Below are 17,026 nucleotides of genomic sequence, written 5' to 3' on the forward strand. Positions count from 1 at the left end.
TATCTTGGTTTACTTTTCTACATTACTGCTCATTACGGAAAGGAAGGGAGTCAGGGCAGGAACTCAAAATGGCCAGAACCTGGAGGCAGGAGCTGATGCAGAGGCCATGGAGGGGTGCTGCTTACTGGCCTGCTCATCATGGCTTGCTCAGCATACTTTCTTATAGAACCCAGGACCACCAGCCCAGGGGCCACCATTTTCTCAGTTTAGTCCCTTCCTCTCCAGTGACTCAAGTTGACATAAAACTAGCCAGCACAACTACTACATGGACTTCTGTGGAGAGCACTTTGACATACTTATTTGTCGTATGTAAACTGAGTGTGTATCTGTAAGTGCCATAACTTATCCTGATCTGGGATTTGAACCCTATATGATGGACTCAAACAACATGGGCCACTCTGTATCTAGCTTTGTTGACCAGTGTTGCAGGTGTGAGCGATTGCTGTGTTGCTGTTCCCAAAGGGGGAGCTTGATTCTTCTCCTTGGTAATAAGCATTGTGTTTTAGGGTTACTATTTTGTGGATTCTGCTTTTGATGAACATCTGGGTTGGTTTTTAACCATGTGAACAAGATGGCTAGGTTAAAAAACCATTCAAATATAAATGTTTACAATTTGCACTATGTGTTTCTTGCTGTTCCTAGCAGGGTTGCTGGATATTAATATATGTACATTCAACCTAAACAGATAAGACCAATCATTGCTTCATGGATCACATCAGGAAAACTGAATATTGCAAATTTAATTCTATGAATTCTGGAAGCTTGAATCACATGCCTCAGAATTCAAGTCTCTTTAGAGCTGGACTCATGGTGGGCAACACGGCAGCACATTGACAGGTAATAATAGACATAGTCCTTTAAAAACAAATGGTTGTGTGTCTGAAGCCAACATTATTCTTTTGAAGATATAAAGAAAGAAGGGATTATAAAGGTTCGTTAAGCAGGGTGGTTGGCCAATCTGGGAAGGCAAGTCTGACCTCGCAGCCCTTTGGGATTCATTTCCACCACTGGTTGAACTGAGACCTCTATGAAAGGGTTTAAGCCGCTGGGGCCAGGGCCGGAAGCCGATTTCAAGACTCCACTGTGGCAGGGGTGGGGAGTGGAGCGTGTGCAGAGCTCAGGTCTGGAACCGCGTGGCAAGGCTTGTTGCTGGGCGACCAGGGAGCCGGTCCTCTCATCCCTATTGAGTTGGCAGAGCCTGCCTGGGCCTTGTGTCTCGGCGGTCTGTGGGACATCTGGCCCGTTACCATCAGCGGGGAGAAGGTCTGGGTCACCTGAACCATCCAGGTGAGCAGAGGCCATGGAGCCAGGTGCAGGTCATTTCTTTTGGACTCTGGAGAGGCTCTGGTGATTTGGCTGAGCCACTCACTACTCCGTCTCTCTCATCCGCGTTGGTAGATTCCAACTTCACAAAAGTCAGCGTCGACTAGACGGCTGACGTTGAGAAGTGATCAGGCCTGGAGGAGGCTCTGGGCTTCTGTGGGCTCTAAATTAGAGTTAAAGGAAAAGTTTCGTGGGAAAAGGAGCGTGGGCAGAAGAGGAGCTAGCAGTGGAAACCGCCAGTGGGAGTAGGTAGATTGGGCTTTGGGGAACCCAGAAAAACGGGGGGGTGTATACGGGAAAGAGGTGAGGAATCAGGACAGCTGTGGGGAGGTGAAAGCTAACAGGGGAGGCAATTAATGCCATCACTGACCATTTCTGCCACCCGAGCCAGGGCTGCTAGATTTGGACAAGTCTTAACAACCATTAGGTGAGAACTCCCAATGGAGTCCAGCTAACTAATTTCAGGATAGAGGGCTGTTTCTATTGCAGTTGGGAGTAAACAAAGTGTTCTGAGTTTACCGCAAGGGTTATTTGCTACTGAAGACTGCTGACACAATGAATCCTTTTGCAGATCTGTGTTGGAGGAATTTAGGAGGAGATAGTTTCTCTCTCTCTCTCTCTCTCTCTCTCTCTCTCTCTCTCTCTCTTTTAAAAAAACATTCAAATATAAATGTTTATAATTTCCTCTGTCCTAGTATGGTTTACAAGCCACACAATGATATAGTCTATAGGCTGTAAAATCCTCACAGATCTACAGTTTGAGGAATCTTGACAGAGATTTACACCCTTGAAACAATTGCTACAATCAAGATGACTGAACTGCTGTTTCTGCTCACTCCATCATCCACCCCTGCTCTCATCTCTCTCCCTCTGAGCAGCCACGAGACAATACAGAAACAGTGTATGTTCTGCAGTCTGAAGTAGATAGCATATGCACTTTTGTGAGTGGCTCCATTCACTCAGGACAGTGACTTCCCAGGGCCCTTTTCTCCACTACAGTAGCTTCCTGTAGTAATGTCAGTCTCATTTCCTTGTGCTTGTGTTTAAGACAGGGTCTCACCATGTAGCCTAGACTAACCTGACCGTGATCCCCGTCTTTGTCTCCCAAGGGCTGGTTTTACAGACGTGTTCCATCATGCTTGGCTCTGTAGTAGGTTTTGAAACCGGATACTGTAAATTGTCTAGATTTGTTTTTCCTTTCGAAAATTATTTTGATGATTTTTAGGGCATTATTTTGATGATTTTTAGGGCATTTGAAAATATTTTAGAATTAGCTTGTTATTTCTGTTAAAAACGTCTCCTGGGGATTTTTGCAGTGGGTAGACAACAAAGCAACACAGTTTGCTACAATCTCCAGAGAACATACAGGAGAAAGTTAACAACAGCTTTCAGAACAGGCCGGTGAAGAGCCAAACACCTCTAGTTCAGTATCAGAGCAAAACAGAAAATGTTGCAGAGCAGAATAGAAAAACAACTGGAGTCCATCCCGGAGGGGTCAGTGTGGTCTTGGGAGTTCTCCCTTCCCAGAGACAGGAAGTGACCAGGTGACCAGAGCCTCGGCATAAGACAGACAGCTTCAGAAATTCTGTACTCTACTCTCAGTAACAGACGTTTTTAAAGAGAGGGAAGAAAAAGAAAAAGAAGGAGGAGGGAAGACAATTTGGGCTGTAAATAGAAAACTCATTCATTCTCACCTGAGCAAAGAGACGGTCATGAAAACACAATGAGCAAGCAGTCAGGTGGAGCCACAGTGGGATGCTGTTTTAAAATGCTCCCTGCTGGTCCAGGCAACCTTCGAACTGCACTCCTAGGAAACTCTGAGCAAAAGCCACTACAATATGCTAAAAACTGACCAGAATACTTCTCAGTCATGGGGAAGAAACTTCAAATCAGAACTGCCCAGTATTCAGTGAGGGGAACCTGGATGGCGCCATCTCCCGGGGATGTAGATACAGGTTCCTGGTTTGTACCTGACACCAGTAAGGATTGCCCAGTGGGTAGGGCCTGCACTTGAAACCTGTAAAGAGGGCCAGCATTTGTGACCCTTATAAAGGACCGTCTAGCATTGAGAACAGCATTCATAACCCAATACCTTGAAGGACGCCCTTGAAACATCTGTGCAAAAGACTGCCCAGGGGTGTGACAGACACTGGGGAGCCATGGAAGGAACAGGAAGGTGAGGCTGGAGCAGTGAGGAGACTGACCATTCAGACGGCGTGCCTCCCACCCAGCTCCCTCCACTTTACATGTATACATCTTCTATGTGATATCCCTTGCCAGTTCTACAGGCCAGCTCTGTCCTGTTCTGGTCTCATCACCCCTCTTTTTTCTTTATTTTTTCACTAGGGTTTCTCTTCTTTCATTTTTCCATTGATAAGCTTTCCCCCAGAAGGTGAGCTAGCCTAGTCTGTGGGGTTCATGTGTCTCAGCCTTCTCAGAGCTGGGACTGTTTTGGACTATCTGATTGCACTTTGTACCTCATTATTTAACCCTTATTTAAATTATTTAATTCATCATTTAACCCTTGGTCCGAGTTACCTCATTCCTCTCTCTTTTCCCTGTTGTCTCTACCTTCTATTTACTTTTCCCTCTCTCTACTCAGCAGACTCTCTTTTTCCTTCACACTTGTACCTCACACTCTTACTGTACACAGTTCTAGCTCTCTTCCTTTACTTCTTAAAATGTTGAGAGCTGAAGAGGGGGTTGATTCTATTTGACTAACACCCTGACTTTCATAATGTGCTTAGTCTTTGATAGTTTTCTACTCTTAGGGGAGTACTAGGAATTGCGTCTGACGTCCTGAACACTGGCTTAGCACAGAAGGATGGTGCCTCAACCTTGCAACACCATAATCTGTCTTGAACATTGCAACCAGTTTCACTAAAATGATTATAATAAAAAAAAAAAAATCATCCAATGGCCAACTCCAGGTGCAAGTCTCGACACGAAAGCACAAGCAATGTGAAAATACAAGGTAATACAACTGCTCCAGAAATGACCAGTCCCACTTATGGTCTCCCAATGAAAGAGAATTAGATGAAATCCCAGACAAGGAATTCAAAAGAATTATTATGAATTATGTTCAAAGAACTCAAAAAGGACACAAACTCTTGAATACATCCCAAGATAACAGAAAAAAAGCTGAGTGAAATAGGGAAATCGATATAGGATATGAAAGTAGAATTCAATAAAGAGAAATAGTAAAATAACGAAATTGGAAATGAAAAGATTCAAGAAGGTAAATAAAAAGCTCTGTGAAAAGATTCACCAATAGGATGGATCTATGGGAAGACAGACTACCAGGACTTGAAAACAACATACAGGAATTTGGACATTTGGTTAACTGCAAAGATAAATTAATTAAAAAAAAAAATATGGGGGCTGGAGAGATGGCTCAGAGGCTAAGAGCACTGACTGCTCTTCCAGAGGTCCTGAGTTCAATTCCAGCAACCACATGGTGTCTCACAACCATCTGTAATGAGATCTGTATAAATAATAAATAAATAAATCTTTAAAAAGATATGAACGAAAACTTTGAGATCCACAGGGCACTCTGGCAAAACTAAATCTGTGATTCATACTGAGTGATCTTTCCTGGGGGTACCTGAATACATGCCTATCCACTTCAGATAGGGCACTAGAGACCAAAGAAATGATTCCACCACAGTCCAGCTTAGTGAGCCAGTGACTTTACTGGGGTAACAGGAAAATGGATGACTCAAAGACAGCTGAATCACTGAAAAACCCATTCTTCATGGGCAGTGACTCATGAAAACTGTATCCCAGAGCTCCTCATATAACCCACAGGTAGGGGAAGAGTCTTTCTCCATGAATGCTGCATCCTGCAGCTCCCCGCAGAACCCAGAGGCACTAAAAGAGTCTTTCTTCTCCAGCAGGAGTCACTGCTTGTGTGACAGAGGGGAGGAACCTTGGGCCCTTGTGGCTTCCTCAGTTCTGAGACCTTCAAACTTCTGCTGATTCCTTCCCTCTGAGAGGGAGTGTTACAATTTGGAAGAAATTGCTACCAAACACACAGACTTAGAGAAGAACAATTTCATTCTAAAGGCTTAGAAAATATTTTCAAAAAAGAAAAAAAATCACAGCAGATCATTTCCAAATCTAGGGGAAGAGATGTCTATCCAGGCAACACTTAGAACACTGAGTAGACAAGACCAGAAAGGAGCCTTCCCATGTTGTGTTAATATTAAAATAATAACTATAGAGAACAAAAAATACACCCAAACCTGTAAGGGAGACAAGTGATATATAAAGTGTGGGGTGGGGAGGGCTCATCAGAACAAGAGGCAATTTCTCAACAGAAACTTGGATTTTCAAGCTCAGAAAGAAAACAGCAGCCAGCCCAGCTTGCTATACCCAGCAAAACTCTCTGTCATAATTGAAGTAGTAATAAAAATTTCCAAAGTAAAAGAAGTAAAAGGAATTCATAACCCTCAAGCTAGCTCTACAGAAGATATGTGGAGGAATTCTTTGGATGAGAAGAAAAGTCAACACATCCTAAATCTATGGTAAAGAACAGACCGTGCTCCAGCGTAGGTAAGCAAAGGCGAGAAACACAAACACCAAGTGCTACAAATCAACAGAATGACAAGAAGCACAATACACATCCTTTCCTAACAACTCCGAGTGTTAGTGATGCCAGTTCTCCATTCAAAAGACACAGAGTAGTGAGTAGTTTAAAAGAGAGAATCCACCTATTTTTGCCTCCAGGAAATGTAGCTCACCACCAAAGGCAGATGCAATCTTAGGTCAAAAGATGGGACATGTGTTTCAAGCAAATGGAATGAGGAAATAAGCAGCACTATTCTAATATCTGATAACATTGATTTCAAGTGAAAATGCTATATTTCAAGTCCTGAAAGTTAATGACTGTCAACCAAGATACTTAGCAAAGTTATTTTAGTGGAGAAATGCATGGGTAAAAAAGAGTATTTGAAGACAAACAAAAAGTTAATGTAATAATAATTTAGTGCAGAAAAATTCTTAAAGGAACACCACACACAGAAGAAAAAGTTTTATCCATAAGCATACAGGTGTCGTAGTTAGGGTTACTATGGCTGTGGTGACACATCATGACCAAAAAAAGCAAGCTGGGGAGGAAAGGGTTTATTTGGATTACATATTCATGTCTTTTTCTATCACAAAAGAAAGTCAGGACAGGAACTCAAGCAGAGCAGGAACCTGGAGACAAGAGCTGATGCAAAGGCCATGGAGTGGTGCTGCTTACTGGCTTGCTCATCATGGCTTGCTTAGCCTGCTTTTTTATAGAACCCAGGACCACCAGCCTAAGGATGACACCACCCACAATGGGCTGACCCTCCCCCATCAATTAAGAAAGTGCTCTACAAGCTTGCCTACAGCCTGATCTTATGGAAGCATTTTCTCAATTGAGGGTCCCTCTTTTCAGATGACTCTAGCTTGTACCAAGTTAACATAAAACTAGCCAGCACATCAGGAAAGAATGCATTTCTTGAAGTGAAGAGATCAAGAGAGAACTAGGAAAGAATTGGTCATGTTCAATGCCACAAATCTGCAAAAATCCTATACCAACAGGAGAGGGAGAAAGGATCTACCAGTAAACAAAAGGACCAGAGAAATGACCAACAACATCACCAGAAAGAGTAAAGCCTCACCAATCATAGCTTTACACATAAATGGCCTTAACTCACCAACTAAAGACACAGGGTAGCTGACCAAATTGATAAACAAGATCCAACTATTTGTTGTCTCCAAGAAACTCAAATAACCAGGAAAGGTATCCAAAAACTGAGAGTCAAAGTTGGAAACAAACCTAGCATGCAAAAGGAAGCTGCTAACGGGCTGGCATAGCAATTCTTATGTTTAAAGAAATAGACTTCAAACCAAAGCCAGTGAGAAGAGGCATGAAGGCCACTACATAGTATTAAGGGATGATTCACCAAGAGAATATAACGATAATAAATATATATGCACTTGAATCTTTGGTATTCCAGCTTCTTAAAACACATACTGAAAGACATAAAAGACCTGGTCCTGATGTAATAATACTGAGAGACCTTAAACACCCCACTCTCACATCTCAATAGAACTTCCAAACTAAAAGTCAGCCAAGAAACATCAAAGCTAAACTGTACCACCAGTGAACTGGATTTACCATATACAGAACATTCCACTCCTGATAGGGAAATCACTTTCTTCACAACAGTGCTCAGAACCTTCTCTAAAATTAGCCATATTATAGGCTATAAATAGTCTAAACAAACACAAAAATTGTGGTAAAAATTATAGTTTCCTCATCTCAGCAGACAACTGCAGAATAAAAGTATAAAGTAATAACAAGCAAGACTAACCTCAAAAATACACAAGTATTTGGAGACCAAACACTACATAAACATTATGATTGTGTATGATTTACTAGACTGCTACACAACTCCAGGGAGGCTACCTAGAAAATGGGACCCTAGGAAAGACCCAGAGATCACCCAATGACAGAGAAATGGATGAGATCTACATGAACAACCTGGACATGAGTGGGGGTAATGAAGGGCAAGGTTTGAGGGAAAGAAAGCTTAGGGGAGCATGAGATCCCAGCTGGATCAAGAACAGAAAGGGAGAACAAGGAATAACAGACCATGATTAATAGAGTCCACATGAGAACAGGAATAGGCAGAGTGCTGGAGAAGTCCCCAGAAATCCACAATGATACATCCTTTGTAGAATGCTGGCAATGGTTGAGAGAAAGCCTGATCTGACCTAGTCTGGTAATCGCATGGCCAAACAAGAACTCTCATCCAATAACTGATGGAAGTGGATGCAGAGATCCTCAGCCAGGCCCCAGGTGGAGCTCCAGGAGTCCATTGTCGAGAAAGAGGAGGGATTGTAAGAGTGTGAATTTTTGAGACCAAGATTGGAAAAAGCACAGGGACAAATAGCCAAACGAATGGAAGCACATGAATTATGAACCAAAGGCTGTGGAGCCCCAAGCTGGATCAGGCCTTCCGGATAAATGAGACATTTGAATAGCTTGAACTGTTTGGGAGGCATCCAGGCAGTGGGACCCGGAACTGTCCTTAGTGCATGAGCTGGCTCTTTGGAACCTGGGGCTTATGCAGGGACACTTTGCTCAGCCTGGAAGGAGGGGACTGGACCTGCCTGGACTGAATCCATCAGGTTGAGCTGAATCCCCAGAGTAGTCTTTGTCCTGGAGGAGATGGGAATGGAGGAAAGGGACTGGGGGGGGGGGGGGGGGGAGGGGCAGGGGGGGAGGGGGAGAACAGGGGAACACATGGCTGATATGTAAAATAAAAAACACAAATATAATTAAAAAAAAAAGAAAAAAAACCATTTTCATTAATTTTTTGATTAGTATGCAAAGTACTATGTTTTATCATGATGTATTTTTAAAGCTTACACTTATTTATTAATCGGGGAGGGGCATATATGTAGCAGAGTGCACATGTAGAGCTAGGAGAACAACATGCATGGGTCTGTTCTCTCCTATCATGTGGGTTCTGGGAACTGAATCCAGGTCTTCATGTCTTGGTGGCTCCTGAACCATCTCACTCTCCTTCATGTGTGTGTGTGTGTGTGTGTGTGTGTGTGTGTGTGTGTGTGTGTGTGTATGTGTGTGTGTGTGAGTGCAAACATGTGTAGTGTTCCAGGTTAACTTTTAAGAGTTGCTTCTTTTGCCGGGCGGTGGTGGCCCACGCCTTTAATCCCAGCACTCTCGAGGCAGAAGCAGGTGGATCACTGTGAGTTCGAGGCCAGCCTGGTCTACAGAGCGAGATCCAGGAAAGGCACAAAGCTATACAGAGAAATCCTGTCTCGAAAAACAAACAAAACAAAACAAAAAAAGATTTGCTTCTTTCTCCATCAAGGATCCAAGTATTATGGAAAATATGGAAAGATGGAAAAAGTTACTATTCTGTTCTCAGTAGAATTATTTATATGGTAGGATATTTTCTTTTACACCTTCAAGGAAATTCTGATCAAAGCACAAATAGATCTCCTTTTTTTTAACCCCTGATTTTTTAAAAAGCAAATCATAGTATGTTTATTTCCTTGATGGGGATGGAACTTTTGTCAACTGAGATAAGCTGTCTGGTCCCTGGGCCTAGGAGTTTCTGTTGGAATTTTAGTAGAAGTTGGCATTGACATGAATTTAGGATATAGAGATAATATTTGGATCTGGACCTACAAGAGAGCCTGAATCCTGTTTTTAATGAATCACTTCTCCCACTGAGGCACCTTGACTGTATATTAGACATGCCAGGTAAACCATTTTTCTACTAGCCTGGGCTTTGGCCCCACTGTGAAGAGTGAGGTCCAGCACGCAGAGTTCCTTCCCTTGGACTTCAGGCCTTTACAAAGCTTGGGCCCAGTTCACCTGGGGGTTGTTCAGTATAGTTTTACTTCACATAGACTGGGAAGCAGAACGCTGAGTGTGGTGTCACACACCTGTAATTCCAGTGCTGGGGAAGCAGGCAGAGGAGGAGGATGGGAAGTTCAAGGCCAGCCTGTACACACAGCAAATTCCAGCTGCTCCGGGCTCTGTTGCAAGAGCTTTGCTCAAAGGGGAAAAAAATGGATCTGGAGCTGAATTTGGCTTTCCTGTTCCAATAGAGGCGACACCAATCTTAAGGACCCAAGAAGAGCTCGGTCGCATGCATCTGAGTGTAGAGTTCAGGCCAGAGGCACTTTGGCAGCCTCTGGAAGCTGGAGTCCAGCTATTTCTGGCCAGAGTTTCTTCCTGATGCCTTGTCTGGCCTGGTGGTGAGGGAGCAAAAGCTGGGTCTTAGCCCCTCTGCGGCTTGCTGCATCCAACTTCCAGTACAAGAGACAGGAAAAGGGATGCACTTACAAATTTGGAAAGAACAGGAGAGGGAAATTCTTGCTTGGCTTCCAAAGATTTTTTTTTTTTTTTAAAGCACATTGTGTCCCATCTCAAACTATGGAGTAGACTTAGTTAGCTTGCATTATGAGCAGACAATCTGACCCTTTCTTATTTGGGGACAAATGTATTATTTTTCTTTGAGCATCTCGAAACTAGAACCAGCTTCTCTTTGTAAACTGCCCTCAAGAAAGAGAAAGACTTTTTTAAAAGCAATTCCCTTATTTATTGGTGTTGAGGGTTGGGACAGGGTGGAGAGACAGAGGCCGCCAACTCCCATGAGCCGACCCATAAGCCTTCAGATACCACGCAGCTTGAAGGCCAGAGAGAAGCTCCTGTGTATTGAATTTTAAGCTCTGTTTCCTGTTAGTTTATTTTGGGGCATAAAAAAGCCAACTTTTCTATTCAGATTCCAAGGGGATGTACATAGAAATGTTAAACGATGCGCATTTGTTTAAGGTTCAGGGACAAACCCAGGCCCCACAAGTTGGGCAGGGCACTGAGAACAGGAACCAAGAAGAGGGAGGGGAGCCATAGCCCGAAGTACTTTCAGTCTGTGCACTTACAACTTTTCAGTCACTTGAAGGTGGTGGCCCTGTGAACACAATGTCACTTGTGCAAACAGGAGTTTTTAAACGTGGAAACTTCCTCAAAGACGCTAGAACTCCCCTCTAATGTTCATGTTTTATGGGTTGGACAACAGACAATTGTTTTATTCCTTACTTAGCTTCCTCCTTTTGTTTTTTGAGACAGGCTCTCATTTTGTAGAGCAGGCTGGCCTAAAATTCAACAGAGATCTGCATGCCTCTGCCTCCCAGGAGTTTTTGCTTTGTGATATGAACCTTACATATATAAAATCAAACTGCCCCAGGACTAGTTGGTGGAGCTGAGTACAGAAAGGAAGCTTAGTTCTCAGAGGAGAGCTCTGTCATGTAACAAAGGTCTTCAGTTTAGGGTCAGCAGGGTATGTTTCAGCAATGGATACGTGGGGCAGTTTTTTCATGTTACCCCAGCTAGGCACAAAATGACTTACACTGGAATGACAGCTGTAAGGTATATTGATATGAGTCTAATCAAGGAATATGGATAAGTGGTAAGCAAATAAATGCTTTGGATATTCAACTAGTACATATTTGACTTATTTTTGGCAAAAATCAAGGCATAATTCTGTCCTAAGTAGTCAACCAATGGCCCCAGCATGATTTATTGAAGAGTTTTTCCTTCTATCATCTATCAAATTCTGCCTTTATAATATAGTTCATGTATCTCAAAATTCTTTTTCAGTCTCCCTGTGGATTCTATCTGTGGTGTTTCAGTTTTGTTTATCTTGCAAGTGTTAATTATCCAGGCACTCCTTCACAGAGGAGCAGGTGCACACACCCTCCATTTCTCTTTTCACAGTGTTTGGTAGTCTTATTTATTATTTCAAGTAAATAAAAAGATTTTAAATATCATTGTTAAATTTATATGTAACATGAAATCAATATGGTATTTTGAGACTACCAGGTTTAATTAAAATATTTGGCTTATCACCAATGAACATTAGTGTGTATTCAGTCTTTTATGACCTTCAATTAAATAAAATTAAATAAAATTTATTCAAATAGTGTCAGTAAATTTTTACCATGCTTTTAGCTAGATACTTACTCTTGGCAGTTAGGAAGACTTGCCATTATTTTTTAAATTAGAGCTTTTGGTATAAAGGATGCCATTGGTTTCCACATTGTCTGTGTAATTTTAGATTCAAGTCCCTTGGGGGAACATTTACATTTTAAATGGTTCTTTAGTGTCTGTGATCTCTGGCTGAATAATCAGACCTACAAAAACCAAGGACATCCCGAAGTTGCTTCTACTTCGTTATTTAAATGCTCCTCAGAGAACCTTGGCTTTGGATTTTCTTTTAAAAACTGTGGGTGTTTTTTAGAAACCGGCTTGTTTGTTTGTTACAAGGTCTCTAGATCCATCTGCCCAGTAGTCCTTCATCTCCTGGTTGCCCTGCCTCTGCCTCCTGAGTGCTGGGCTGCGCTTGCCCTCAAGCTGACTTGAAAACCACTCCTCTGATCCACGATTTTCTGTTTTTATTTTCATTGTTATAGTTCTGTGCTCAAGCCTCTCTTCTTGGCCTCTGGGGAGCCCCACTCCTTCATTTTCTTGGCCCCTTGTTTTCACACCTTTTACCATTCACGGTAAGCTCTCTTTGGTCTTTTTTTCCTGCAGTTCCTCCTGGCTTTCAATAATGATCTCAGGACTTTTAAGATCTCACAATTCACTGGAGACCATAGGTATCCTACAAGGCCTCGCTGAAGCATGGAAATTGGCATTTAAAAATTATAGTAAATACGCAACATGAAGTTTACCTTTTTAACCATTCTCAAATGTACATCTGGGTGAATAACAGATTTTATTATGCATTTGTTTTTGGCCTAGACTTCAATGAAGTGATACAAGGTCCTCATTAATTTTTTTCAGCTAGGATGAAACCCAGGGTCTTGTTAATGTTTAGCAAGTAACTTCCCACTGAGCTTACCTCCTTAAACTGTCAAAGTATCTTTTTTTTTTTATGAACTTTCAATTGCTCTCATTTATTTTTGGTATTTAAAATTTATTATATATGGGTGTATATATATGTATGTATGTATGTATGTATTTTTTTGGTCGGATATTGCTGTGTAGCCTTGTCTGCCCCAAAACTCAGTATGTAGGACAACCTTGGTCTCAAACTTGCCTCTACTTCACCTCCCCTGAGTGCTGGGTTTCAGCTTGCACCACCACACCCAGATTGCATTTTTTTCTTAATCATTGACTGTCATTTTTACCATATTGAGTCCGTTTACTTTCTGCTCAGTTATCAATTCCAGGCCTCCCCCAGGCTAAAGTCACCAAGCTTCTTGGTCCCCCTTTCTCTGTGTCTATTACCATCTCCAAGTGCTAATTTTATCAGGCCCCTCTTCTGCTAAAAATCTCAAGTGGTTTCCTGCTAAATTCACAGCTAACTACAAACATCTAGCATTCAAGGCTTTGTGAGTTAGCGGCCGCCTCTGCCTTGAGGCTGACCTCCTTTCTTCCTTCCCTGTACCACAGCAGAAGTGATACACCAAGCAGACCTTGGATGGACAAGGGAGACACCTGGTGCCATCTGGAGAAGGAAGAGGCAGAGCTATGAAGCCCAGAGCAGAGATTTGGCCCTTCTGTTACTATAGACCTCAGATTTTCTCCCAAGAGAAATGTTTATGTGAAAATGTCCCAATTTAAATTTGTCCGATGTAATTTTATATTTTTGCGACACTTCCAAATAACTGAAAAACATGTTTGCTGGCCCAGTCCAAGCCACAGGATGGGGTCAGGGGATACAGTTAGAGACCCCAATTCCCTGCCACCTGCTGCTACCTTAGGTGTTCTGTGCCCACCTTTACGGAAGTCTTGCTTGGTTGGAAGTGGGACACAATATTAGAGTCTGAAGAAAGGTTAAGCTGGTCGGTGGTGGCACACGCCTTTAATCCCAGCTCTCAGGAGGCAGAGGCAGGTGGATCTCTGTGAGTTTGAGGCCAGTCTGGTCTACAAAAAGAGTTCCAGGACAACCAGAGCTATAACACAAAGAAACCCTGTCTTTCAAAAACAAACCAAGTGTTAAAACGGGTCCTAAGGGGCTTGGAAATTATCACTGAAAAAAAAAAAAAAATTGCTCATTTAGAGCAGTGGTTCCCAACCTTCCTAATGCTGCGACCTATTAATCCAATTCCTCATGTTGTGGAGACCCCCAACCATGAATTTATTTTTGTTGCTACTTCATAGTAATTTTGCTACAGTTATGAATAATAACGTAATAGTAATCTGTGCTTTCTGGTGGTCTTAGGTGACTCCCGTGAAAGGGTCTTTGTTTCGCAGAGGGGACTCGACCCACAGGTTGAGAACAACTGGTTTAGTGTCATTTCATGGTTCCTGTGAGAAAGGCCAAAGATATGGATATAAAATGTGTTGAACACAGTACTTTCTATCCCGAGACATTTTGCGGGAACTGGACTTTTATGAACCTAAGTTTTGTTAAATATATGTTAAAATACATTTTTTTTTTTTTTTGGTGGGGGCATATTTTACAGGTCAAGTTGGTCAAGATGTCCACCATCCCGAAGCACTTCGGACTGACGGCCAGAGAAGAATCGTACATGTTTAAAGAGCTGGAGAAGGTTCGCCAGGAGACCAAGAAGGAATGTTACCAGTTCAAGCAGAAGCTGGCTGCCAGGCTGCCTTTGAGGGCATGTCCTCAGGATGACCTGGACGACCAGGACGGGGAGGCGCGCCCGTGCAGCGCCGGGGTCCAGGGGCCGGTGTCCCTGGTGGCCAGGCCTTTGTCGTCGTCCTGGTCTAGGGCGCAGAGCCCACAGCGCCCCGCCAAGGCCGTCCTGCAGGGGGCGCCGCAGAGCACGCGGCGGCGCGGCCCCGGGAAGCCGGAGCCCTTCCGTCCCCGGGACTTCTACCTGCGGAGCTCGGCGTTCCGGCGGCACCAGACCCCGAGGGAGCCGCCGGCCATCGCCCCGCAGGCTGGCACCGCCAAGCCCGTGCGCCTGCTGCGGCCGCGCTCGCGCCACAGGAGGCGCCACGTCAAGATCCAGGGGGAGCAGGTGTCCAGGCGCGTCTTCCCCATGAGCCCCGTGCACGAGGCCCCGGGCATGGAGGTGGCCCGGCCCCGCTACCGACAGGCCAGCTCCTTGTCCAGCCTGAGCAGCGAGACGGACGAGAGCGGACGGCTGCGCAGGCTGCGGATCCGCACCCACTTCCTGCGAGAGGGCAGCTCGGCTCGGTGGTTCAGGCCCCTGTCGAGGACCGGGCGCGAAATGTCGTCGGGCCAGGCATCCCTGCAGATGACGCGCGCCTTCCCCACGAACATAGAGGAGATCGTAGCCTCCCTGCAGTCCGAGGCCCAGATGGCCTCAGACCAGACCATCAAGGAGCTCATCCAGAGCATCCTGGGCCAGAACTACGACCTCACCAAGGAAGTAGGTGGACTAGGCTAGTGCTTCTGGGTGTAGGAACTCCAGGTTATACACACAGCGGACGCACCCATGTGCATGCATCCCCGGCACTGGGAGTTTTACTTGGTGGCATGCGCTGTCTAGTTGGGATACTGTCTCCCCCATTGTCTGGTGACTCCATCGACGTTCCTTTTCAGACACTGATAGATCGTGGGAAGCTTCTGCCGTTGTAGGTTTCCATATGGCTTTTCAGAAAAATGGCCATTGTGTTAGCTGTTCCTTCCCTTATTGCCTCCCCTACCGTTCTCTTCCATCCGCCTCCCTGTACAATCTTCCTATTCTAGTTTTTACTTTGTCACTCCATACTACTGTTTTCTATCCCACCCACAGTTCCTTTCCATGTACCTAACCTCTGTGCTTATTCAGACGGGTAGTGCACACACTGAAAGCAAAAAAGCTCATATAAGAGAAAACATACATTTGTTTTGTTGGGCCTGGATTACCTCACTCAGGGTGATTTTTTTTTTTTTTTTCTAGCTCCATCCATTTACAGGCAAGTATCATCTTCTTAACGACTGAATAATATTCCATTGTGCAAATATACCACGTTTTCATTACCCATTCATCAGCTGTTGAGCATCTAGGTTGTCTTCCAATTTCTGGCTGTTACGAATAGGGCAGCGATGAATAGAGATGAGCAAGGGTCTCTGTGGTAGGATATAGAGTCCTTTAGGTGTATATCCAAGAGTGGTATAGCTGGATCTCGAGGTCAATCTATTTCCAGCTTCCTGAAGAATTGTCACGCTGATTTTCATAGTGGCTGTACCAGTATGCACTCCACCAGCAATGAGTAAGTGTTCTCCTTTTCCCTCCCCCTTGCCAGTATGGGCTGTTCATTGTTTGTTTTACTGGTCTTGGCCATTCTGACTAGGGTAAGATGAAATCTCAAAGTGCTTTTAAAAATTTTATTTATTTTTATATTTTATTTCTTTTTGAAATTATTATTTAATTTAAAAATATCTTCCTCCAACCCCCTCCACCACATACTTCAAATTCATGGCCTCTTTTTTTTTCACTAATTGTTATTGTACACTCACACACACACACACACACACACACACACACACACACACGCGTGCGCGCTGTGTATGAACATAGTCCTAAATACAATCTGTTGAGTCCACACAATGATACTTGTGTGGATATTGTCAGGGCTAACCTTTTGGCTAACTGGACAACTGATGGGTGTGCTCTTCCCTGGGGAGGGTCACCTTTCCTGCTCCCAGCTTCACTCAGTTGCTTATAGTTCTCTGTGTGGAGTGTTTTGCAAGGGTGTGCTTTGAGACTGGGCTCCACAACTCTGCATTTTGACTGCTTGTGGTTTTCTGTCCTGGTCTCTGTTACAAAGAGAAGTTTCCCTGATGAGAGGTGAAGACCGCACTTGTCTGTGGGTATAAACACAAATGTTTATAGATTATTGTTAGGGATTATGTCGGTTTAGTAAACTAGAGGTTATACATTCTCCTCCAGCAATCATGACTTCACCAGCATCGAGTAGTTCGCTAGGTTTCCAGTACCAGGCTTGATGTCCTTCTTTTTGAGCAGATCCTAAGTCCAATCAGAGAGCTGTTGGTTACAGCCAAGGTATGTCTGCCACTACCTTGATACTATGATAGCTTGGGCTTATGAAACCTCAGAGCTCACCCTCACAGTGACACACTTCCTCCAACAAGGCCACGCCTCCTAATCCTTGTCAAGTAGTGCCACTCCCTGATGAGTAAGCACTCAAGGGTATCTAATGCCAGGCTAGTCTCTGACGAGGTTCACAGCATCATAGCTGGGTAGG

General features: G+C 43.9%; 1 protein-coding gene across 1 annotated transcript in view; it reads left to right on the top strand.

Moving 5' to 3' along the window:
* The first annotated feature begins 14,313 nt into the window (after positions 1-14,313).
* Positions 14,314-17,026, top strand: part of Ttc6 (tetratricopeptide repeat domain 6) — a 160,737-nt gene continuing 158,024 nt past the window's right edge. The window contains exon 1 of the mRNA XM_036206397.1: positions 14,314-15,204. Within this exon, the coding sequence (XP_036062290.1) occupies positions 14,323-15,204 (882 nt within the window). The 5' untranslated portion in view covers positions 14,314-14,322. The remainder of the gene's footprint in view (positions 15,205-17,026) is intronic.

This window comes from Onychomys torridus, chromosome 14, assembly GCF_903995425.1.
Source record: "Onychomys torridus chromosome 14, mOncTor1.1, whole genome shotgun sequence".
NCBI lineage: Eukaryota > Metazoa > Chordata > Mammalia > Rodentia > Cricetidae > Onychomys > Onychomys torridus.